General features: G+C 42.0%; 2 protein-coding genes and 1 long non-coding RNA gene across 6 annotated transcripts in view; 2 read left to right on the forward strand and 1 right to left on the reverse strand.

Annotated features, from left to right (window-relative positions):
- Positions 1 to 15,168, forward strand: part of KCND2 (potassium voltage-gated channel subfamily D member 2) — a 279,387-nt gene extending 264,219 nt beyond the window's left edge. Inside the window, exons 4-7 of the mRNA XM_083699258.1 lie at positions 9,242 to 9,331; positions 10,751 to 10,846; positions 12,981 to 13,228; positions 14,713 to 15,168. Of these exons, the coding sequence (XP_083555384.1) occupies positions 9,242 to 9,331; positions 10,751 to 10,846; positions 12,981 to 13,228; positions 14,713 to 14,890 (612 nt within the window). The 3' untranslated portion in view covers positions 14,891 to 15,168. The remainder of the gene's footprint in view (positions 1 to 9,241; positions 9,332 to 10,750; positions 10,847 to 12,980; positions 13,229 to 14,712) is intronic.
- The window catches only part of LOC310825730, a 519,499-nt gene that overhangs the window by 437,217 nt on the left and 55,698 nt on the right, over positions 1 to 26,584 (forward strand). The window lies entirely within an intron of this gene.
- TSPAN12 (tetraspanin 12) overlaps positions 21,817 to 26,584 on the reverse strand; it is an 85,228-nt gene continuing 80,460 nt past the window's right edge. For all 4 annotated transcript variants that reach the window (XM_083699474.1, XM_083699476.1, XM_083699475.1 and 1 more), the window contains one exon: positions 21,817 to 25,448. In XM_083699474.1, coding sequence (XP_083555600.1) covers positions 25,143 to 25,448 — 306 coding nt within the window. In that variant the 3' untranslated portion in view covers positions 21,817 to 25,142. The remainder of the gene's footprint in view (positions 25,449 to 26,584) is intronic.

A 26,584-nucleotide genomic window follows, 5' to 3' on the forward strand; every position in this document is an offset into this window, starting at 1 on the left:
GAGGGTGACTTGTCTGAACCTCCTCTTTGACCAAAGCGTAGTATAAGTGGATGTACCATATACCACTTTAGGCAGGAAGAAACAGCCTATGAAATATAAAAATCTATTTGAAAAACCGCTTCATTAATTCCTGAAATGCTCCCAGCGTTTGAGGAATACTTTAGAACTACCTCACCAGGGACCAAAGTGCATTTCTACATGAGCCACATAAATATGACTTTCAGATTAAACAAGTTGTTAGCTTCACTGGAGACGTGAGGATATAATTAAGCAAAGCGCTTGCCCTACATTTTCATATAGAACAAATGCTAAGTATAGTTTGCACTCAGACAATTATCCCTTCAGGAACCGTAAATCCTCTTTCAGTCATCATACACATAGATCTGCATGAGTAGATGAGGGAAAGACACATTAAATATTGGTGCAACTCATAACTATCTGAACTTTAAGTAAACCCAGTTCCAAAAATATCGTCCTGTCTGTGAATGTGTGGGAAAGCCAAGGAAATCCCAAAGTCTCTGTTGATTAAGACTTGAAGTGTGAGAAAATAGATAGGTAATTGATGCTCTGCAATCTCTGGTTCTTGGGAGAGTATCTCCAGGTCCTCCTCACTGGGGGCAAGAACAGAGGTCCACCCTCAGTGTGGGGCACTGGACCTCATATTGTTGTAAACAAAATCTGCCCTTTTCCCCTTATGGGGTATCCAAGAGCCCGTATAGAGTCCTTACGTGGGTTCCCTATTGGTAGGAGAAAATTACAGAGACCAACCAGAGAATATTGAGAAGCAAAGCAGCTAGTAATCCTGATCTTTATTGATCTGTTGCAACAGAGTCCTCACTCACCACAATGTAGGAGGGAGGAGGAACCCAGAACAATGGCGCGCAAGGCCTTATATAGACATTTTAAATTCCCTGCCCTGGAGCTCAAGACCACCCCTCCATACACCATACATACATCACAGAAGGGGTGTAACCCAAGACCACCGCCCACAAACATCATACCTACATCACAGAAAAGGTTGTCTAGAACAGAAATTTGAATGTTGTTGTTTTTTCTGTGTGCCAGGTTATCTGATAATGCCTTATCTGACTGCCTTTTCTGGTAGTCTTTTCCTGGTAGTCTGTCACCCTTTGAAATGTCATTACTAAATTCCTGTAACAAGGAAGGTGGGGTGGTTTTTTTTTTGTTGTTGTTGTTTTTTGAGAGCCAGTGTGGTGTGGTGGTTAAGAGCGATAGACTTGTAATCTGGGGAACCGGGTTCGCGTCTCCGCTCCTCCACATGCAGCTGCTGGGTGACCTTGGGCTAGTCACACTTCTTTGAAGTCTCTCAGCCCCACTCACCTCACAGAGTGTTTGTGGTGGGGGAGGAAGGGAAAGGAGAATGTTAGCCGCTTTGAGACTCCTTCGGGTAGTGATAAAGCGGGATATCGAATCCAAACTCTTCTTCTTCTTTTCACCTTCTCCCTCCTTGCAAAGAAACATTTGGTCAGCTTGGGAGTGAAAATGGTTTCGGGACTGTCTTCCTGTGCTGCTTCAGACATGTGGTTTATGTATGTATGTGTTTGCTTGGTACATTTATGAACATATATTATATATCTAAGACCTTAAAATTCTTATTGCAATATGACTCCTCCGTGAGACTGCAGAAAGACAGCCAGTGTCCCTCCACTGGGCCTCAACTTTGGAGTAGGCAAAAAGGTGTTCCAGAGGGTGTGTGGGAAAGAATGTGGATCCAACAGATCTAAAGCACTCCTGTTCCCCTTACACCCCGCCCCTCCCACAAAATGGGGGACAAACTATACTAACTTTAGCATACCCTCTCACATTTCTCCAATGAAAAGAGGAGCATCCTATTCCATCCCCTCCAATATTTCTCTGATGAAAAGAGGGGTGTCCTATTGTGTACCTTATTTCACTCTCTATTCAATCAATGGAAGGCAAACTTTTTTTAATGAATAAAAACCTAGAAAGCAGGAGTGAAGGGGAAACACCACCCATCTGCTATGGTGGCATGAGTTCATAGCTGTGAACTTCTCCCTTTTCTTGTGAGGAATCCTATTCGGAATAAGGGAATTTCCCTTAAAAAAAGAGAAACGTGCATGAGCTTGGCAGGAAAAGGTTGCCCCATCCACTTTTAGATTGTTTCATGAATCCATTTTCTTTGAAACCAGGGAACAAATTGGTCTCTCTCTCCCCCCACTTTCTCTTTCACATTAGAACATCAAGACTGTAAAGAACGAACACTAAGCAGCAAAACTTCATGCTTGATTTTATGTGAATAGTAGATAGTTAAAATGCTATTGAAGTAGAATCAAATTTACCTCTTTACAAAAAAAACTGACAGATTTTTATCAATCTCAAAGGCTAGAAAGGAAGAAAGCAAGAGAATTTCCAATCACTATTTATTGTAGGGCTGTGTCCTCTGAAATATAAGGAAATGTCCAAGGTTTGAACAAAAAACAACAGATGTTTAAAGGTTCTACACTGGTGATGTATTATGATGCAAATGACAGGGAATACACCCCAAACCCAGGGCCCAATTTGTGTTTACTGGATATCCAAGCGATCCAGAAATTATTCACACAGAATAGATACACTCTTTTGATGTTATAGACTAAGAATTCATAGCATACAAGGAAAAAGAGATTGAATTCAGGAGGTGGGGTTCTGGAAATAAAGCTGGACGCATTACTCCTGGGACATGCAATTTTTTCGGCAAGTCGGCAAATGCATTCATGTTTGTCACCTATCACCCAACCTCTGAGAATAACAGCATTTTTTGAGCTTCCAGATTCAATATCCATTAGGGAAGTTGTGAGATCATGTTCGCTGTTAACATTCGGAGACCACAAAATTCAAAGGCAGCCCCGTTTTCCCCGATTCCAAAATCATTAAAGAACTGAGTAGCAGAGGGGTGCCATTTTGACTGTTTGCCTCATGTGAGTGAATGTGGTGTAGTATTTTAGCCACACAAAGAGATGCAGTTGGCAGGCAAACGTGGTACAAATTCGTCGTACAAGATCAATAGTTGAATTCAAGACACATACAAGGAAGGGGGCCTGCGATTCCAGAAAGTTCCCTTTGTGTTGGCATTTTTGAGCTGTATGTGCAGGGAGAAATCTTAAAGCATCTTTCATCTTAAATATCCTGCCCTTCCTCCAGAGATTGCCAGGCTCACAGGTGCCTTTACGCCTTTACCCTGCATCAGCATTCTACTGATTAAGGGAAGAAATGGGGAAAACATCACAGCCAAGATGTAGTACCTGCATTCTCTTGTTTTGAACTGCGGCATATGTGTGCGTGTTTTTTTCCGTCCTGTTGCATGAAGAGAAAAGTGCTTTGCATTGGCGAAATCAAAGCCCAAGCCCCTTCAGCGCACCTGACAAAACACTCAGGTGGCAGGTGCTAATGGAAAAAATACAGTTCTTTTCGCTCTCTGATGACATACAGAAACCATCCATTCTCCACCTGGCACCTCTCGGGGACTAAACATATTAAATCGCCCCAGTGAATTCTGTCAAAAGCAGCTGAATATGAACAGTAACTGATAAGTTCAATTTTGGCAGCCTGTTCTATGATTAGTAGTACAGTGGCAGCATGAGAGAGAAAAAATGACAGGAGTAATTTCAAGAGCAACTAAGTGATATTTACTAGACATGTATTTGCTTGGAACACTGCTTAGAAAAGAGGGAATTGCCCACAGATTGCACCTGCCAGTAATGTCGCGTTGCAAAGATTTAATATAGCTAAGGGCTCTCTTCCACAAAGCACTAGAGGGCCTACTAGAAAACATGCTGTTCTGTTCCTCTTTGATTTTACACATACAGGTGCACACACACAATGAGTCTATAGCGCATAGGAATATACTTGACCTCCATTTTGTGTGGAGTCTTAAAGCCATCACATAGCCCAACTTGATGACCACCTGTGTGAGGATACCTGGGTGGGATTTGGGGCTGGCCCTGTCATGAGTTACAGTGTGGCATTTGCCTGAAATGTCCACTTGTGTGTGTTTTTAAACCGTGGGATGTTGTTACTGTTTATAATAATACCTCAGATGCTGGGATGTCTTGGGCTCACCTTCAACTGAGTGGCGTGCATGGCAACATTATTTAAGGTTGCCATATTTCAAAATTGTTGAGGTTTTTTTAAGGAAACCACAGAAATTATTGAGCTTTCTTTAGGAAACCCCCCAAGCTGTTGAGCCTTTTTCCAGAAAAGTTACAAGAATTTTTGAGTTAGGGGCTTTTTTAGGCATTGAAACCCCCTATGGGTGCTAATGGAAGAGTTCTTTTTCCCCTATGGCAGCCCTACGTTATTGTGTGATTGTTTCATACAGATCACCAGCACTTGCCCGTGAGGCAAGGAGAGACAACTGCCTCGGGTGGCAATACCCACCTGATCCATCCCCACAGTGACCTCTTAGCAAATAGGAGGCGCTACTGTTCTCCTCCCACCCTTGTTCCCGATGTAGATAGTTATTTCCACCTTGTTCCTGATGTAGCTCTTCATTCGCCCCTTCCTCCCTGACCAGAGGGACGCCATTTTGTGGCTCACCTCAGGTGCCAAAATGTATTGGGCTAGCCTGCTGACCACAACTTAAAATTCACTCCAGTTATTGCATAATGAATTGTGATGTCAGCTGGCTTTTCCTCTGTACCGTTCAATGGCACTTGATTCATCAGGAGTTACTTTCTGGTGTTGTATGTCATCCTCATGCTTTACTAACCAGCTCAGCATGCATTACGCTAAGATAACTTAAGGCCGCATCTTACAATGCAGAGGCAGCTTGAAACTTCGGTTCATGACGGCTGCACCTTTTAACTAATTTATATGTTCTTTAAAAGTATGAAATACTAGAGTGAATGATTAGGAAGCTGGAGACTGGGATTCCAATCTCTACTCAGGTATGAAGCCTACTGACTACTGAGTGACTTTGGGTCAGTTACTATCTCTCAGCCTAACCTGCTTCACTGAGTTGCTGTGAGGATAAAACGGAGAGAAAGAAGAGCATGGCCACTACCTTGAGCTCCTTGGAAGAAAGTTGGCCTATAAATGTAATAATACAAGCCCCATCTGCATTATATGTGTAGAACAGTATCATACTATTTTAAGCTGCCATGGTTTTCCCCAAAGGATCATGGGAACTCAAGTTTCCTAAGGGTGCCGAGAATTCCCCTCACAGAGCTATGATTCCAGAGTTCCCTGAGAGAAGGATGAATTGTTAAACCATTGAAATTATAGCTCTATGGGGGCAATAGGGGTCTTATCAACACTCAGTAGAGGTAACTCACAACTTACACACATTTAACTTCTGCACGTTCAGCTTTACATGCTTGGCAAAAGTTAAAAAATTTAAAAGTGGGTGGAAAGGGGACAGGCATCCAGGAAAAAAGGGCTTTGGCAATCCCACCTGCCATTAATCTAGTGTGTTTTGACTAGACACAATTTTGGTTGTGCATGCTATCCCCAAAAGTTCCAGAACATAACCCCTGTGTAAGTTGAGAGTTGTCCATACCCTTATCAAGTTCCCACGATTCTCTGAGGAAAACCATGGCTGTTTAAAGTGGGATGATATTGCTTGTGGTACAGTGCAGAAGTGGCCAAAAATTACGGTAAATAAATACTCTTAAGAGTCTGTCAGCCATTATCCTGAGGTGGCAGCTTAGAAGGGTTTTGACAGGCGTTCTTTGCCCATAGTATATTATGTGTAACTGGTGTTGGATCCTTCCTTTCCCAGCCCCCCAAACTGAGCTCCATAGCAAACAAACAAACCTGCTCAGAACAGCTATATGGTGTAACACTATCAACCCATGTGGAAGGTGATGTATCCTACTTCCATGAAGCCATTGTAGATCTTCAGTGGAAGTTACCATAATTTGGCTAATACAACTTTTGTGCTTTTGCTTATGGATACAATTGAAGGATTCTGTCAGTATTTATAATTCACAGTGCTTGGGGGGGGTAGGAGGGACGTCTGCCTCATTTCTCCCCCAAAATTAACTTGGTAACTTGTTTTCTTAAAAATGAAGCATTTAAATCTTAATGGAACAAAACTGCAGACCAGCTTCTTCCAACGTGCTTCGTGAGTCAACCTGGACTGCCACCTAAAAAATATTCAGCGCTTGACTTCAGATATCAAACACTAGCAGCTTAAGCACATGAACAAATTCAATATGGCTTCACCCAGCGCACGCATTTTGCCATAAAAGTAAAATGACTGGAGAGAGTACAACTGTTCATATTCTGAGAGGTCAGGGGAAGGCTGTTTTATTATCTGCCATGCATTTGATCCTATGAAAATTGTTCCTTTCTAACAGAACTTGTAATCTTTAATGTTGACTTCCTGCTGTTCAATTTACACATCTTACTTGCTCAAGCTGACATTCTTACTTTAAACTTCTTCTTTTTTGCAGTCTTCTTTGTTCTCCCTCGTGTTATGTCCCCTACTTGAAGAGCAATCTTCCTTCTAAGTTGTGCTGGCTAGCGAGCAGGGAAATGCCTGCCCTAAAAATCCCTTCCCACCCTGTCACAGATTTAGAATTATAGAACAAATATAGAGAGAGGCTTTGGGAAGGTTGTAATGCGTGGCTTCTACGAAAATCCATCAGCCCTGCCCCTGGAGGCATGCAGCATTTGAAAGGAAGCTTCAGAGCAATGACTCTTTAGTGCCTCTCAAACGCCAATTAACATGAAATTTTAAAAAACATTAATTTCATTTATGGGGTCAATACAAGGCTAGGAATCAGTGAAACTAGTTGCTGGGACCTACCAGGACTAAAATATCAGCCCTGATGAGACTCCTACCCAGCTATTATCAACATGGGACTGAGAGTCACTTAAAAAAAAACAGCACAGGGGATTTATTTTATTTATTTAAGAGATGGCTCAGCTCTCCAAAGCCAATGTTGAATTGACTTAGAAATGACCTGGGGGGTGGTAAATTTCCTCCAGCACTCCACTTCCCAAAACATGACCACCCTCTTCTCTTTCCTTACCTGGGCAGGTGCGGCAAAGGACTAGCAGAGTCCTGCTACTCTTCCCCTCCATAACTTCTCTCCCTTTCTTTCCAGCAGCTTATTGTGCTGGGGAAAGGCATGGGGATTCATATTCTTCTCAAGGATTGCCTCCTTAGTTCTGAGAAGACTACAAAGCCAAAGGATTAGCATGCTACAATGACAGAGAGTGGGTCTCCTCATGAGCCACCACTGCTCTCATCACCACCACCACCACCACTGCCCAGATAAGTAAAGGGAGAATATTTAAGAGAGTCGGGGCTTGCAGTACAGTAGTGCCTTTGGGAGATAGGGAGACCTGGTGTGAAAAGAAGAAGAAACAGGAAGCCAGGAGTTCTTCTCTGGCTCGGATTTAAATCTGAGCCTGAGAAGAATTGTAAATTCACCTTCCAGTCCCCTAAAGTTATTCCCCAAGCCCACTTCAAGAGCAGCATTTCTAGTACCTGTTCCTTTTGCTTTGCAATGTAGTATGTTAGCCAACCCCTGATAAATTGATCTGGGTGCTGGTGGACCATCACAGAAGGTTGGGTAGAACCAGAGGTTTTACACCCCTGATTTATCATAGCAATGACACAGGTTGTAGAGCCAGTCATTGTGCCTGAAGAGCAATCACATCCCTAAATGGGACCTTGAGACATCAATTTGAAGCTTCAGGCCCAACTTACCATTGTCTACCTGCCAGTCTCCCACAAATCTGTATTCTCAGGACAGTCATTCTTCTTAGCCCAATGCAGGTAAAGGTCTGTCCCAGGCTACATCCTGAATACTTGTGAAGTCGTTGCTGCTAGCTTCTGCCAGTTATTATAAATTAAGCACAGCTATCTGAGAGGGAGACAGGGGGTTGCACCATCAAATGGCTATCTGGAGAATAGAACAGCCCTCAAGAAAATTGAAGTCGACCAGTCCTGGCATCTGCAGTGTGTCTTAGTTAAAAAGTCACTGCACTTCAGAAAGTTGTATACAGATGGGCGAGCCGATCTGCACCCAGTCCTTTCCTTATCTTACCCTCCCTTATAATAGTTTTCCTCAAAGTTGCACTAGTACAAATTTGATGCATAATTCAACTGAAGAATCGCCTTAGTCCTTGGTCTCTTTGGCCTGTGATATGAGAAGGAGAATCCAAATGCTTTGCTGAGAATGGCTCCATATTAAACACTGATGCGTATTTTCTTTACCCTAAGGGCAACTGTTTCTTCTATGTCAGTTCCTGCAAAACTGTGCAATTATTAAGAAAGACATATAAGCCTCCTTTTCAAGTGTTATGGGATATATGAAAATGGGATGCAGCACTTGTGTTTCCAGTGTCAGCATGTGTGACAACATGCAAAAGCTGTCACTGTAGAAAAGAGTTGTCTATTAAGTATAGCACTGAAGATAGCTCTGTAAATAGCTTAAGAAGAGTGTCAGAACTCAAGAGCTTCCATCTAACATGATTTGCTTAGACTACTGCTTCTTAGCCACAAGGTCTTACACTTCTTTATACTAACCCTTGGAACATTAGTGTTGATGTTTTTGCTTTTAATTTAAGGTGGACATTCCTGGATTGCCTTGATAATGGAAATTAAAAGTAGGTTATTCAAATACGAAGGTTTTCGTTTGAATTCTTCAGTGTTTGGGGCATTTATCCAATCAAAGTCCCATCAACCAGGCCTTGTTGTGTGTACACTGTTGTCATATCACAAGGCCCTGTACTCAAAGAAATTGAGATCCACTGGTTTTGCTCTCCTTGTGTTATGCAGATGTTCTACCACAAATCAGAATGTTCTGAGCAATTGTGTGTGGCACCTCACAGCAGTTTAACAGTGGCGCATTCTTTTTGGCGTATTGTCCTTTTCTCTGAAGGAACCTTTAGAAATGGAGTAATTAAAGTGAGATGAAAGCAGCATTTCTGACCTTGACGTACAAGCAACAGCATGATCGTGGTGACGGAAAAATGGAGAAACAACGTGTCTAATGTGAAAATGCGTGTAAACACCATTCATTGTTCTCGTTGGCTGATGCATGCTGAGAAACAAATGCTTCTTGCTCATTTGCATTGTAAATCTGAAAGCGCCCGCACCTGAAAGCCCAGTTGAAAGAGTCCCTTCCGTGATTAGGGACCTTGCTATTCACAGAAACGTAATTCCAATTAGCTTTGTTATCTTCCTTTGAAAACAGAATGAAGGATACCAAGGCAAGTGACATTTCTTTCTTATCCTCATTCCTTCCCCCTTCCCCCAACACAGAAAGCCAGGCTCGCTAGGATCCATGCTGCGAAGAGTGGGACTGCCAATGCATACATGCAGAGCAAAAGGAACGGCTTGCTCAGTAACCAGGTAATGAGTGTGCACATTCTAAATTCGGGGAAAGCATTCAATAATAGCCCAGCAATCCATGTTCTGGTTCACACCAGAGGCCTCCAAACACAGAACGACAGTCAGGCTGAGGAAGGAAGCATTGTGCTTCCTAAGAGGAAGCTGTGACAGCCAGGTTTCCCCTGGGACTCAATCAGCTCTTTGTCGAAGGTGATGGAGCCTTGCCCGCTCAGCTCTGAAAGCAGCCTTCATCCTGTGAATCTCTGATACAGCTCCCAAGAGTTTGTAGCTGCCATCCAGAAAGCATCTCCCCTTCACATACAGACAGGGGCTGGATCTACACACAGATATAAAAAAATTAAGAGGTGGGGGGGAAACCATTATATAGCTCTCTGCAATTTTCCATTGGCTGCTGTACAGTGCCCCCTGGTGTCACTTTCTTATAACGCATTTATAACGTTATAACTCACCAGGATAGATTAATCCAGGCAGACACACCATTAAATAGCATGGACCAAATGCCTGCTGGTCTCCACCAAGTTTCATACTGGTCTGCAACTTTGATGTATAGTATATTACAGATGACTGGTCCCTGCTATAATGAGGATGTGCTTGCATCACAATCCCTCTCCTGCAATTTCTCTCCTCTTGATCTGTCTGTTCTTATTCCTCTGCTAAATCGCACATTATTGCATCACATACGTTAAAGGGCAGGGAAAGAGATGGAAGACAGAGCGTAAACCCACATCTAAACAAACTTGTGAGCAGCAGTTTACTAACCTGCCCACTTTAATGTAAGAGGCGAAGTCATCTGCAGCAAACAGCAGGCCCTTTATCACTAACAGTTCCAGAATTCTGCAATCACTTCCCTCAAGAGGTGCAGGTCTATATTCTTTCCTCCTGACATTGAGGTGATTTTCTAAAGCCCATTTATTCAGGAAAGCTTCAGAGCATTAAGAATTGCTGGCTATACTTTGAGATGCTTTTAGATCGTGCTGCAAAGTGTTCAGCTATGTTACTTAACATATGGAGTTTGTTACAACATATATTGATGATAACCAGCGTAGATGTATTTTTTAAAAAGGATTAGAATGTCAAAAGGATCCTTCATAGAGGATAGCTTTGATCAACAGCTACTGTGGAGGGCAAACCGGTCATTTGCTTAAATGCTTCCACTTTTCTTGGTCTTAAGACCGAATACTTCACCTGAAATGGTGAAGTATGCTAATAATTAGGTTATTAGCAGGGATGGGGGCTCATTGAAAGGATTTTTCAAGGAAATCTAATGATCAGTGGATATGCGCAAATTATTTTATATTAATCGATATTTCCACAAAACAGATCTCTTTATAAATTGTCCAGATGTGCTCTGATCAAGAATTTAGTTTAAAGTCTATTCCTTCACAACTGAGAAAAATATAATATTCAATGTATTTACAGTTATGCGGTGATGAACAAGAGGTCTTTGTTAGCAAATCTGGTTCTTCCTTTGAAATCCAGCACCACCACCTGCTGCACTGTCTGGAAAAAACCACGGTAAGATGATAAACCTGCAGCTTCCTTGTGATCTGAGAAAAATAAATATGGTGTTGATTTCCTGTTCTCTTGTTGCTCTTAGTTAAGAACTACTCTGATAAAGTAGATTTTCATCATACTTAGCAAGTGAAATTTCATGAAGTGGCAGTTTCCTGAAATTATTTTGGTGGCAGAATTTATATGGAAAAATGGCACTCATTTGTGTTTTTATTAGCTCTGTTGAGAATACTGCTGTGCTTGAATGATTAATAGCTCAGTTTAACCTATGAACAGCTTGATCAGATAATTCGCTGGCTGAGTTGCATACTCTCCAACATTTTTCTGATAAAAATAGGGACATCCTATTTCATCATCATGATGATTTTATTATTTATACTCCATCCATCTGACTGGGCCACTCTGGGCAACTTCCAACATATACAATATAAAAACATTAAATATTAAACATTAAAAAAACTTCCTTATACAGGGCTTCCATTCAGATGTCTTCTAAAGGTTGTATAGTTACTTATCTCCTTAGCTTGGGGGTTGCATAACTCCGTACCCTCCAACATTTCTCTGATGAAAATAGGGATGCCCTAAGGAAATACAGGACATTCTGGGATTAAATCAGAAACTGGGACAGCTTCTGTAAACCTGGGACTGTCCCTGAAAAATAGGGAAACTTGGAGGGTCATCCGTAGTAACCACTGGCTCCCTCCAGCAAAGTGTGCAGCACTGTTCGTACTTGCCCCTTTTCATATCCTGAACTTTACATTCCCGTTCATGAGTCCTGACAACAAAAAGAAAGGGGATAGATCCAAGGGGAAATCTGAACATGCTGGCCATTGGAAATACAACACCAGTGCAGGGAGTTCTCTCAGCAGATACCAAAAACGCCACATGACAATTCTGCTGGCAAAGTTGCACTAGGTTGGCTGCAAAAACTCACTTCCTCCAATGGGGGAAGGCTTCCTGACGTGGAGGAAGCTCCCTTTGTTGGAAGTAGAGAACTTCGAGTTCAGTAGTGGTTTTATTATATGCATTTATCTTTTTCGCTTTTGCTCACTGCAAAATAGAAAACGTAGCCTCTTGTATTCCGCACTGGACCATTATATGGTGTTTGTTTTCATCGCTTTCAATGACATGAGCCTCATCTGCTCCTGGAAGCTCAGTCAGGTGTGGATGAAGCTCCTGTGTTCAGAAGCCACCTGATATTTCAGGGCCACTGCCTTGAGTTTGGCGGCTGAACGAGTCTGCGTTATGAGGAGTTCCACAGCGCCAGATTTGATCCCTTTTAAAAATAGTGTCCGTTAAACATGAAAGGTTGGCTTTTTTGTGACAGGGCTCACCCACAGGAAGTACTGTTGCTTATTCTTTTGACCTGCATGGCAGCCATTTTGTGCTGGCACACGCAGCATTTCGATCGAAAGCATGAGTGCTGGCACCTTGGGTTTTTTAACTTTAAAAAAAGCAGTTATATGTGCACTCCTATTTACCACCCATACTCTACACTGTGACGCATCCTGTTTTGAAGCATACATATAGCAGACTGAAATGCAATTCAGAGTGTTGCAGCATGAAATTGAGCAGAGTTTGGGTCTGCCAGTTAGCAGCCCTAATGATGCAATTTTTTTATAAGCTATAGAAATCTGTAGAAATCTGCAGCCCTAATGATGCCATTTTTTTAATAAGCTATAGAAATCTGAATCAGAAGGGGACCTTGTTTTTGCTACTTGCCTTATTTACTTGGGCTCTGTGCTGCTTTTGTTTAAACTGCTTTAAGTGAAAGTTCAATTGGCAGTATTTTTGTTTTAAATCTTTTACCGATATGGCTGACTGTGATATATTGGGCAGGAAGTAAACGATATAGAAGAATTTGGGTCCCCTCCCCACCCTTCCTTCTCCTGTTATTGTGCTTCTGATTACATTGCTTATATTTTGATACGGTTCTAAATTATTTTAAATGTTGTATGCTGCCATGGGAAAACATTGTATTTTGAACAGTTGGGCTACTAAATTTATTAAATAAGCAAACCAGCTCTCTTCCCATGAAATATGAATGAGGCCAAATCTTGTGCCGTGGGGAAACTTTCATTTATCACAGCTGCTTTTAGCTTTAATGCTGCTTTCCCTTCTAAATCTTGTTGAGCAGAATCACGACTTCCTGGACGAACAAACCTATGAAGAAAGCTGCATGGAGGTGTCTGCTGCCAACAGGCAGTCCAGCCAGAGTCCATCCCTGTCTTCTCAACATGGAGTGACAAGCTCTTGCTGCTCACGGAGACATAAAAAGACATTCCGCATCCCAAACACAAACCTAACTGGCAGTCGCCCAAGTAGTGTCCAAGAACTCAGTACCATTCAGATCAGATGCATGGAAAGAACACCTCTGTCTAACAGGTACTTCAGCTTAAAAATGACCCCAGACAGAGATAGCATTATGTTTGCTCTCCAGGCAGAGATAACATGATGTTTGATCCTGCCTATCAAAGAATTGGCATGGAGTGTGTGTATGTGTGTGTGTGTGCCCGCGCAAAATATTGCTCCGTTTGGGGTCATAACCTGTGTTCTGTAATGTTACGAGGAAAGCCGTTTCCTAGTCTTGAACGTAACGATTTTGAAATGCTTAACTGGCAGAGGAACAGTGAGTGTATGTCAGTTCTATTAAATATCAAAGCAACTCATTTGTGTAAAATGTTGGGCTCTACTGGAAACCACATTTTGAGAGACTTTGAGTAGTCCCATTGTGACAAGGCACAAATGAATTGAAAACACCTATGAATTCAATATGGTCAGTATGTTTACAGATAGCTGTTCACAAGACCATTTGTCATACTTCCCCTTGGTAGATGACCTCATTAAAAAAAAAAATCTTAACTGCACCGCGATTGAAAATATTTATTGAGAAAATATTGCTGTGTAGATGAGCCCTGAACTTACTCATGGCACTGGGCAATATTGTGACTACAGGCATATCAACTGATCTCATACCATATCACATGAGAGAGGTGCTTTTTAAAAGGAAAAGAAAAGAAATCTATTAAATAAACATTATCAAGACTTAATATTAGTCGTATACCGAAAGATTCTCATATCCATAACATGTACATAATATGGCTGAGATTTATGACCTTTTTTTGTAAAATGGTGAAGTCGAAATATGCTAACCTTTCAGGGCATTTTAATAAGGTGCATTGCTCTTGTGAAAGCTTATAAGCATGTTGTAATAATAGCCTCCAAAACAACCCAAAGAGTAATTTGGTGCACCAAAATCTGTTGCAATTCAAGGATTTGTATACACTGACATGCGCATAGAGTTTTGCATGTGTGACATGTCCCATTTATTTCCAGAGAAAATATTGCACCCCAATATGGTGGCCTCCGCTGAGATGAATGTAGATAGACGAATTGCACATGTCTGTGACTCAGGTGTCCGCACTTATAACATCTATGATATCTAAGCTGGTTATCTAATGTTAGTAACTGAGGTCAGCTGTTCCATTACTCTCAACAGCAAATACAGCCACCTGAGATGCCACCAGTCACTAGGACCAATATGAAGCAGTAGACCAGAAAACCGCCTTGGTGTTCTGTTCATGGTGATTTCACAGACCTGCCTACCTTTGTAGTGCTGTGTTTCTTTCTTATCTACAATGAAGACATGGTTCCTAATTGCTTCCATGTAAAATGTGTTGAGGCTGGTGGATGAACAGTAGAATAAGCATTGGAAGAGATAATAGACATTTGCGTTGCATCCTACATGCAACCGGGATGCTTTTGTGACATACCAGAATTGAATAGAAAACACTAAGCAGATGGGACATTTGTATAATTTTTTTTATCCACTGGTTGTTGTTTTTGTTTGTTTTTTTAAACTTCTCTAGCCGATCCAGTTTAAATGCCAAAATGGAAGAGTGTGTTAAACTAAACTGTGAGCAGCCTTATGTAACCACAGCAATAATCAGCATTCCAACACCGCCTGTGACTACGCCGGAGGGAGACGATAGACCGGAATCTCCAAGGTACTCAGGAGGAAACATTGTCAGAGTATCTGCTTTATAAAACAGTTAGAATAAAGACCACTCGGAAGCTGCGGCCAAGAGCATAAGATCCCAAAGAAAGAGGGACATGACAACTCTTTGTTCAGTGGAATGGCAAACAAGAAAAAGAAAGAAAATATGAGTTTCTGGAGATGCAAAACATTTGGGGTTTTCCGTATTGAACTGTGTGCTTTGGGCAACCAAATGGAATTTCTACACATCACTTGAACTTTTCTGGAGCAAACTCTTCTGTGACTCTTTTGATTTACTCTATGAGCACAATGAAAGGTCTCCCATTGATGCTTCTTCTTACCATGAAAAATCTTTTTGATAAAATATCTAAAAAAAAAAAAAAAAAAAACACACACCCGGCAACCCACCAGTCAGACAGTTCCAAATGAATGCAAAACCAAGACTGGAAATGAAGTTTTGATAATGTGTCCTCCTTTTTCCTGTTGATAAACCATGAACCCAGGACCAAGTGAGTTTAAAAGAGATAGTGAGAAAATGGCTCATACAATATTTGTATCAACTGAAAGAAACACAACCATAATGCATGTGAAAATTCTTTGGAGCTGTGATCTGAGTTTACTTCTGTTGTTTATTTCAGGTTAGGCATGATAACATTTTACTGTAGAAAAGGGACATTTCTGTGCACTTACAAAAAAAACTGATTGTTAATGTTCCATGGTTGTGCAAATAACTTCCTTTCTTGTGGGGGAAATGAAGTATTTCTCACTTGAAACATGCATTAGTGAACTTGAGGTGTTCAGTTAGTTTAGCATCTATCATTCTTTTCGCTTGCTTCCTTGGTACTGTTACAACTGCAATAATTCAACATACACCTGTTGTATCAGGAATCAGGCCTTTATGTATAAAACTGCACAAATTCAGCTACACAGGTAAAATAATCACCCGGATAGACAGTAAAGTATTTTCTGTTGTATGAAAATGTTTTGAATAATTTCAAAAGCAAAATTTTTGTGTCACAGATGTTAGCTTTTGGGTTTTTTTAAAAAGTTTATTTAATTCTCATTACCCTGTAATTCCTTAAAGCCAACCATTGCCTTTCGCTGCATTTCTATCCTCTTTGAATGTCAAGGGTTTCCATAAATTAACTGAGAAACCCTGTTTTATGAACACCATCCTTTATGTTTCCTGAAAACGACAGTCTTCCTAGTGCAGTGATACAATGTAAATCTCATCCAAAGTGATAATCACTTGGTTTAGTGATTAACATCTCTAAAACGTTGCTGTTATGTTGTGCTATTAGACAAGCTGAGCACTGGGAGACATGCAAGTTAAATTTGCAGAGGATTACGAAAACGTTGATTGTCAAATCTGTAGTCGGAAACACTTAGTAATGCAATACTCTCACAAGGATGAATGGTGAAAAGGACCTAATTTTGCAAAAAAACAGTGACATCAAAGGATGTACCCCAATAGGATTACTCATATAATTGTAGGAACAATACACAAACTTTACTGTTTAAATCTTTTTTTTTCTTTGTTTGTTTCATTGTCCAAAGGATTTTTAAAATGCTGTTTCCAGAAAAGTAACTTTTCTCCACAGTTGCTAATTTGTTTAGGAACATGGTGGGTTGTTTTTTTTTCATCTTTTCAGATCTTCAAGATATTTCTAAGTAAGAACGTGTAACCAAACATTGAAGGTGCTTCTCAAGAAACTACTAAATAGATTTATATAGCACCTCTGCTAGAATGGGTCCTATATGATTGTGTATTAACAGATGTGTCTTCATCTAGTCATTGAATACACTGCTGTATGGAAGTAAGGATGTCCTTACATAGTTTCTTGTCTGCAATTATGTCATATTAAAAATAATATATTGGATGTTGGTCATCAGATGCCATCCTCATCTATTCCCAAACAATTTGTCTAGTATGGGTTAGTTACATCTATTACTGTAACATTATGTGACCAGCATCACACCCAAATACATTTCACATTGCCACAACATTGGATCAGAGGCTCATTTATAAGAGAGGGGATGGGGTATGTAGAATTATAGGCTCTCCCAGCTCAGTCCTCTGGACGGATTAGCCATGCTATATCAGTGCATTAAGAGTAATAGTTCTCGGAGTGGGCAGGAAAATATCTCCCTTTGGTGTGGCTCCCCCTCCTTTGAAATTGAATCAAGGGGAAATGAAATGAATTGTCATAATGTTATACATACAAGAGCAGAGGATCACAGGGATTAAGCCGGGGCAACAGAGACATGTTCATGCAGGTATCATTGGTTGCACAGGTAAAACTCCTTTTTTGAAGCCTGGTTGGGAGTTAATAAAAGAAATTGTAGATTTCTTGCATTCATATATATATATATATATATATATATATATGCAGGTTTTGGTGTCCTCGGGTGTCTTCCCGTGTAAAAGTTGGGGTGTCTAGGCGACGTTTCGACGAGGTCTCACTCGTCATCTTCAAGATGACGAGTGAGACCTCGTCGAAACGTCGCCTAGACACCCCAACTTTTACACGGGAAGACACCCGAGGACACCAAAACCTGCATTCCTGTACCCGTGAAAATCTACGAAAGCATATATATATATATATATATATATACACACAGACCAATGAATAATGCAAGGCAGAAAATGAAATAACTTTTGCATCTTCTGGCATTTTTTTCACCTAGGTCACATGTATCTGCCCTAGAAATTATCCTCTCCAAAATGCGCTCATCTTAGCGCTTACGTTGTTGGTACTCAGTGCACCAGAAGTAAGTCTTTTGCCAGTAGGGTGGCCAGGTGTAAAACAGTGCGATCTAAGGACTGTGCCTAAGAACTAGGCAGATAGAGGCATCTGCTAAAATCCCCTCTTCTATACAATTGTTATGGAAGTAGGAGCCCAGTCCTCCTCCCTCTCCCCCACCCCCATTGCCAGGACTTAGGTTTGCACCAATTGGTGGTATTTCACACGAGACGTTGTGGCAGATACTGAACTAGTCCATCAGTTACATTATGTGTCTGTGCAGAAGATTTTCAATGGGGCTTCCTGCCAGGTAAGTTTGCATAGGAAACGTTACACAAAACAGTCAAATTGGTGGGTTTTTTTGTTTTGTTTTGTTTTTTAGAAGAAGGCAGATAAGCTGTGATACTTAGGCATAATTTTAATAATTTGCATTGGAACACCCATTCATTTCCGCACACTAGAAAGAGTCTACAGCGTTTGCAAGTGACATCTGGCCCTTTTTACTCAACCGACGTTTTTTATAATATGCAACGCTAGAGTTTTCTGCACTCTGCTGTAATCTTTCTAAGTGACTCCACTGAAACCACACAATCATTTCATTCTTCAACCACAGAAACGCAGTTCCATTTTGACAACCTGCCGCTGTAACCCTTTACTCCTGCAGAATACGAACATTTTCATATAATGCGCTGGAAAATGGTGAAGCAGCCCTTGGCTTGCTTCACCATGCAGGGAGTGCATGATCTGCCCTGGACTCTTAAAATAAAAAGCAAGAAAGGGCAGCTCAAGGTTTACAAACTCTCCCTCCGATTAACTTTGACGAGAACTCGCTTTGTTTGCAATTTGTGTCAATTTCTGAATCTGAATCTGCAACAGCTTCTGCTTCTTTTAGTAACATTGTACTTCTGAACCGAGTTTAACGAATGTTAAATTTGCCGATAGAATATGGCAGCCACAGAAAACTCCTGGAGACTAAAGACCTGGTCCAGAAGATGCACTTTGCATGCAAAAACAGGTTATAACACAGAGATCTGCCACACCGGTTTCACAAAAGGCTTTTGTGCAAGAGGAAAACAGAGCAGTAGCACAATGATGAGATGCGTCCAAGACCCCCAATCTTGTACCCTATTGAAACCCTGCTGGGATTTAAATATGCCATCTCTAAAGATGCTACATTCCTTATAGAACAGGTTACATTCCAGCAGTGTGACCTTCATGCAACCCTCTCTGCCCCCAGCTGCCCTTGAATTTGGTAAGGATTTTCCACAACGCTCGTCGGCCCCCATCACCCATGCAAAAATGTTATATTTCCCCCCTCTGAAATTCAGATGCTAAAACTTCTTTTTGTGTTTTAGGTGATTTAAATGCTGTTTTTCGGTAGTGAATGACTTGGCGACTGTGTAAAATGCATCTGTGCTGTAAATGAAATGTAATTATTTCTGTGTATCACACAAAAGAAACCAAGGTTGTTGGAGGTTTTTTTGACAATTTTGGAGTGGGGGCGGGGAGATTTGAAACTGATATTGTACTTCGGAAAGGCGGTATAACAAGATGTGTTACGCTGAATAAATCGGACATCTGAGGAATATTTAAATAAAACTTCTGCATGCTTGAATGGGACAACTGGTTTTGCAATAACCTCATTCAGGAAGCGCTTTGCTCCTGCCTGTATTTCAAACGAACCTCAAGTGAATGTGATAAATCTTTGCTAAAGGTCCTCATGTGATTCGAGATGCCATTCATTCTACTTATTGTGCAGGCAAAAGCACCACTTTCTTCTGAACATCAGTTTCTCCTCCATTGCCTCAAAATAGCACATTTTTTTACTGTCCTACAAAAAACGCACACCCTCTAATGCATGAAGTCTCTTCAAATCCTGTTCAGCACCTGTACACACATAGTTCTAGTCTGATCATCAGTCATAAAGGTAAAGGTAAAGGGACCCCTGACCATCAGGTCCAGTCGCGAACGACTCTGGGGTTGCGGCGCTCATCTCGCTTTATTGGCCGAGGGAGCCGGTGTACAGCTTCCGGGTCATGTGGCCAGCATGACTAAGCCACTTCTGGCAAACCAGAGCAGCGCACGGAAATGCTGTTTACCTTCCCACCAGAGTGGTACCTATTTATCTACTTGCACTTTGACATGCTTTCAAACTGCTAGGTTGGCAGGAGCAGGGACCGAGCAATGGGAGCTCACCCCGTCGCGGGGATTCAAACCGCTGACCTTCTGATAAGCAAGTCCTAGGCTCTGTGGTTTAACCCACAGCACCACAGTGACCAAGAGATATGGCATAAGCATATCTGCTTCCAGGTATTTAATGTGCCTAGGCTACATCTTGACCACAAGCTACAGTGTAGTGTTGGCTAGAGGAAAGCTGTGGTGCAAGAGATACAATCTGCAGGCTTTAGAGTCTACTCTCACTAAAGCCAGGCACCAGTTTATTTCAGCACAAATAAAAAAAGGCCCTTTGGACAAGTGAAACCATGGGACAGAAGGCAGTCAAGATTGATTTTGACGCAACTGATGAAAAACTCTGATATATAGCATAAGCAAATATTTCTGTATAGGAGAAAAATGACAATAGAAATCATGAAAGCCTTCCATATGGGCAGGAAAAAATCCCCATCTATTTCTGTAGTTTAATTTTTTTTAAGTAGGCTGTGGGCACCTACGTAAATTGGCAGATTAAAAAAGGCCTCCGTTAAATATGATCGCTCCAAACTATTTTTACTTACGTGTTGCCAAAGCTTTCCATCTAATGTGTCTAGACAAAGCTCTGTTAAGTGAAGTGAAAGTACAGATGGAGAACAGAGACCCAAGGAGGCCAAATTTACAAAATTACTCGTGTGAGTTCATTCACCTCATTTGTAATGCACCCGAATCTGTTAATATTCACGCTCAGGTCTACATGACTGACAGTTACCTTTTCTGCCTCCCGGTTCTGGGGATTCTTAAAGGAAATATTGGCGTGCACTACAGAGATAGAGACATTTCTCCATGCCTGCGATAAAGAAAAGATTGGCAGTTCTCAGGTAATGTCTATTTGTTCTATAGGCAAATATTTGTTATTGGACCCTAGGCGCTGGTGAGGTGCTGTTATCTGTGAAAACACTGCAGTGGCACCACGTGATAAAATGCTGGTTTTAAGACGGCCCCTGAGGAACTGTCTCATCTTGTTGTATGGGATCTTATTTTGAGCTGCTGTGGTTTGAGGGCATGCGGGATAATTTTCCCAGTCTGGATGTATCTTGCGTCCAGAGGGTGACATAGGCATCCTTGTGGGAGAATGCGCTGGCCTCGGCCTTGAAAGAGGCAGTTATTCCCCTTACCATTATGCAGTAGACACGCAACTTACGTTTCAGGGATCATGTCTGAAGCCAAAATTCTGTATAGTCCAAACCCACTGGGTTCAATGGTGAGTGGGAATGCCAAAGTAGTTTTTCACACAACCCCAGCCCCTTTTTATATTTCTTTGTATAAAGGTGAATGTGCACAAGTTGTGGGCTTGCCGTAATACAATGGTACCTCGGTTTTCAAACGTAATAATAATAATAATAATTTATACCCCGCCCGTCTGGCTGAGTTTCCCCAGCCACTCTGGGTGGCTCCCAATCGAGTGTTAAAAAATTATTAAATATTAAATATTTCCCTAAACAGGGCTGCCTTCAGATGTCTTTTAAAAATAGGATAGCTGCTTATATCCTTGACCTCTGATGGGAGGGTGTTCCACAGGGAGGGTGCCACTACCGAGAAGGCCCTCTGCCTGGTTCCCTGTAACCTCACTTCTCGCAGTGAGGGAACTGCCAGAAGGCCCTCGGCGCTGGACCTCAGTGTCCGGGCTGAAAGATGGGGGTGGAGACGCTCCTTCAGGTAAACAGGACTGAGGCCGTTTAGGGCTTTGAAGGTCAGCACCAACACTTCCATTCTGGAAGTCTGTTCAAGTTCCAAAACATTTGAAAACCGAAAACTGAACGCGGAAGCCTCAAAGCGGAAAACTCAAAATGGAAGCCGCGTTTCCTGTTTGACTTCTGAGGCACATTTGAAAGCTGAGGCATTTACTTCCGGGTTTTTGGCGTATGAGTTCTGAAACGTTTGACTACGGAGGCATTCGAAAACCGAGGTACCACTGTATTAGCTAAATATAAAGAAGGCGAAAGTTTCTGTCTACAACGCACAGAATCTTAGGAAAATGGGAGGGCAGCTCCCATTTCAAATAATGCCATGACAAAATATACGACAGTAGTGGTTTTATTGCCTGCAACAATACACATAGCTTTTTTTTTTTTCTCCTGAAGCACTGTGAGTGCAAACTGGAACAATTTTTAAAATCATAGGAGGACACAAATTTCCACTCGGGCCAGTGCAATGCTGGCTTCATCCCACGAGGGAAGTTCCCTGGTCTGACTTTGCAAGCACTGAGGGAAACTGCTCAAGAGGAAAGAAGCTTAAAGGTGGGTTCATATATCTCAGAGTCACATGGCAGCCACTTCAAGTTTATTGTGGGAATGCAAAAGTCGGCAGACTCCAACCTTTGGCTTCCACTCAGAGTTACCCCCACATACCCATTTTTGAGCATCAGTGGACGGGGGACCAACTTGGCTCGAAGCCAGAGAAGTTCAGCTTGTCACGTGCCGGCATTTGCCACACAGTCAGCTTTTAAGCAGCTACCACAGGATTGGCAAGCATTTAAATTAGCTACTATAACATGTGAAACAAGAACATGGCTAGGTGGAAACAACCGTAACTCTATAGTACACATAAAATACAGTAAGATGCACTTTTCGCAATTCAATAAATACATTTTAATCTCTTTACCATGTTGCTTCGGAGAAGACTTCCTTCTCCGTTAAATTGCAGTCTCTGCAGAGGTCCAGAATGAGAAATGCTGTTTGAAGCACTGTGTTTGTTAACGAGGATATCAGAAAATGGTATTTCAACAAACTTGGGTCTATACCCAAGCCACCGGAGAAGGGGAGGCAGGGCAAGCTGTTGCTCATTCCCAGTCCAATAAACCACTCCAAATTCCTACTCCAACAAACAAGGTTGTCTTTCCCCAATCTGGTGCCTCCTAAATGTTTTGAACTACTGTATTTTTCGCTCTATAAGACGCACCAGACTACACCTAGTTTTGGGAGGAGGAAAACAAGAAAAAAAAATTCTGAATCTCAGAAGCCAGAACAGCAAGAGGGATCACTGCACAGTGAAAGCAGCAATCCCTCTTGCTGTTCTGGCTTCTGGGATAGCTGTGCAGCCTGCGTTCGCTCCATAAGATGCACACACATTATCCCTTACTTTTTAGGAGGGGAAAGGTGAGTCTTATAGAGCAAAAAATACAACTCCCACCATCCATGATAATTGGGCATTCTGTGTGTGGCTGGTGGAACTGCAGTCCAACAACATATGGAAGACGCCAGACTGGGAGAGGCTGGCTGGACAAGTGTTGGACATCCATCCATCTCCCCATGCAATCTAGATTAAAGCATGCTCCAAGCAGTGGCCCACAGAATGCTTTCTACAGGTACAAACAGCTCTAGATGATTCAAGAAAATGAACCAGGTCATGCGCTACAGGAAAGAAACCAAACGTTAAGAGTAATCAAGCCAGAATTAAACACATGTATGTATCATTGGCTTCAATGGGAGAGTTAACACCATACACATTCTGAACAAAAAATGAACAGGGCAGGAAAAAGAGGATTAAAGACATTATCCTCACGATCCCTTGCTTAGAAAGAATGTAGAATCTCTCTTCAATAAATCCAGTTCCAAGACCATTCACCACTTAATTTCCTCTCCTAAAAGTGGGTATTTCAGATATAACTCATTTATTAGCATTTTAAAAATCTCTGTGGACCACATAATTTAATTTGAACATTAAAAATTAATTTAAAAATTAGATGCTTGAGGTACAGTGGAACCTCGGGTTGCGAACGTGATCCGTGCGGGGGGCACGTTCGCAACCCACAGCGCCGCGTCTTCACATGCGCAGGTCGCGATTCAGTGCTTCTGCGCATGCGCAAAGCGCGATTTAGCGTCTCTGTGCATGCATGAGCGCCAAAACCCGGAAGTAACCAGTTCCGGTACTTTCAGGTTCGACATGGTGCGCAACCCAAAAAACGTTTAACCTGAAGCATCTGTACCTCGAGATACCACTGTATTTCTTTTTTTAAAAAAACAGCTAGATAAAGACACTGCCAAAAACACACGTTTCTCTTTTTACAAAATTTAAAAGTGTGAAGTAAAATGTGAATATGGATTTCAGTTCTGCTATACATACACATGCCTTATTATATACAAATAACATCCCTGATCTTTTAGAGGCGATTTCCACAAAGTCCAAGCGGAGGAGTTGAAATAGGCTTTCCTAGCAATTTATCAAGTCCTATCAGCTTACAAACAACTAACTGTGCACCAACAATTAGCTTGCCCATGGGATATGGGCTCTGTGCGTCTAGGTGCACGTGGTGGGAGGGCTGGATGTTCAGGGTTTTGAAATGCTGGGGGAGAAAAAGATCCGAAGATCCAACTTCAGAATTGCACTGGCTATGGCTACATGGGGAAGCTAAGACACATGGATTTCACTAAGCTGCAGCTGAATATGTTTCACCCATTGGCCGGTCCTACCATTAGCCAGAGTGAGAGCACTGCCTCAGGCAGCAGATTCTGAGCAGCAGCAGCAGCAGCAGCCACTCCACTCTATAGGAAGAGAGAGCGGTGTATGCCACAGGCCTTAAATTAGTGTGGCTCCCTCAGGTGTGACAGAGGATGCCATCCCATCATAAACATCAAAGTACGATTCAAAAGCCAGTCTAGGTGGATTCTGTACACGGAGCGGGAAAGGTGATTATCTTGAATTTTTTTTCTAAAATCTAAGAAAGAAAGAAGCACTTAAAAGAGAAAGAGATCCCTGTTTTCCAACCTCATGGCTTTAGACCCTTTTCCAGGTTTTGAAGGGTCTGCCTTCGGCTGTGATTAACAACCCCAGAAGAAGCTTATCAGAGTGCAACGTATCCAACAGCTGCAGCTTGCAACACATCAGAGTATCAGAGTGCAGCACATCCAGCTACCATTTCTTCAAACGATTATGAAAATTACTTAAATTACAAGTAAGCGAAAACACTGATCAGCTCTCAGTGCTGAGCAAGTTGCCCACACTCTTACCTAATCATTTAAAATCAAAAGTTCAGACAGAATCAAAGAGCCCTAAAGTCATAACCTGAATGTGTTCTTTTTGTCAGATGCTTCTTAATTTTAAAATGTTGATTATTTTTTTAAAATGTTTTAAGGCCCTGCTACAATCAGCATTTTATATAATGCACATCTTCTCACGAAACAGAACCTATTCACTCTCAGTACTTAAAACAATAGATATATTTTAGTGGTAAAACTATAGCTAGAACCTTCAGGTTACGTACGTTTTAAGAAACAAAAAGGTTAAGAGCCCGGGATCGCTGTCATTTATGAAGAACATCTCCATTCATTCTGTTTTCTTCTCTGAATCAGAATGATGACCTCAGACTCCTTTTTCAAATGTACAATTAGCAAAAGTGACGATCACCCTAAAGTTCCTCCATTTCAAAGTGTGTGGTGAAGCTGTTTGCCATGGACGTGTGCTCCAAAATCCTCGTCAGGCTGGGTTTCAGCAGTTCCACTGAATGACATGACAGGTGCTGTGTGGTGTCATTCTTCAAGGACAGCATTTGATCTGTACCTGGGCCACGTCGGTCGTAATACAGAGCCCACAGCAAAGTAATAGTGAGGATCATCGCCAGAATCTGGGTGACCCCAATCGATATTCCAAGAAACCGAAGCACTTGCAGTTGTTTCGTTCCTCTCAGGAAAGTATACATCTTTTTACCACAACCCTGTGGACCAAGAGAGATAAGAAAGGTCAACCACCATTGGAAGTCATTACCCCAAATTTCCAGATCTTTTCCACAACACTTTTGGTGTTGCTGCTTTAAAAAGGTAAAGGGAGCCCTGACCATTAGGTCCAGTCGTGACCGACTCTGGGGTTGTGGCGCTCATCTCACTTTATTGGCCGAGGGAGTTGGCGTACAGCTTCCGGGTCATGTGGCCAGCATGACTAAGCCGCTTCTGGCGAACCAGAGTAGCGCACGGAAACACCGTTTACCTTCCCACTGGAGTGGTACCTATTTATCTACTTGCACTTTGACATGCTTTTGAACTGCTAGGTTGGCAGGTGCAGGGACCGAGCAACGGGAGCTCACCCCGTTGCGGGGATTCGAACCGCCGACCTTCTGATCAGAAAGTCCTAGGCTCTGTGGTTTAACCCACAGCGCCACCCGCGTCCCTCTTGCTGCTTTATGTCAATCCATAAAACAAAACAGCTATCATCCACGACTTCTTCTGGGAGAAGGGTGCTGACCTAGAAGCCACAAGAGAAGCCAGATGAACATAGCCAGGTTGATATTTCTGCTTTGTGTCCACTTGGGTTCTTGGCGCAGCACCATCATAATAAACAACTGACTGACTTTTAGAAGACATCTGAAGGCAGCCCTTTTAATGTTTGAGGTTTTATCGTGCTTTTAATATTCTGTTGTTGTTATTATTATTATTATTATTATTATTATTATTATTATTATTATATCATTGGCTTGTTGGCTGTGTGTCCTGACTGGCTGGGTTCGGGAAGCAGCTGACATATTTGGCAAGGGGAGGTGATCCCAGCTGTCCTAAGGAATCAGGCATGGGACCAGCCCAAAAGCCCACCCAGGACTCCAAAGATCATACAAACTGGCTGAAAATATTTCCTATTGGGGCAAGGTGCTTGTTGTGTTAGTCTGAGCATCCTAGGAGCTTGGTTTCAGGCCTGGCTTTGGGTCCCAAGAGGGTCTTATCCTGTCAGAATTCCTATCCTAGGAGAAATCAAGATGAATTCATAGTTCTCCTTGAGTCTTTGCGGGTCGAGGTACCTGATCATGTTATGCTTCTAGACTGACTATCTAGAAAAGAAGTTGGTACCTGCACTGATTCTCAC

This window comes from Podarcis gaigeae, assembly GCF_964106915.1.
Source record: "Podarcis gaigeae genome assembly, chromosome: 10".
In the NCBI taxonomy this organism is placed as follows: Eukaryota; Metazoa; Chordata; class Lepidosauria; order Squamata; family Lacertidae; genus Podarcis; species Podarcis gaigeae.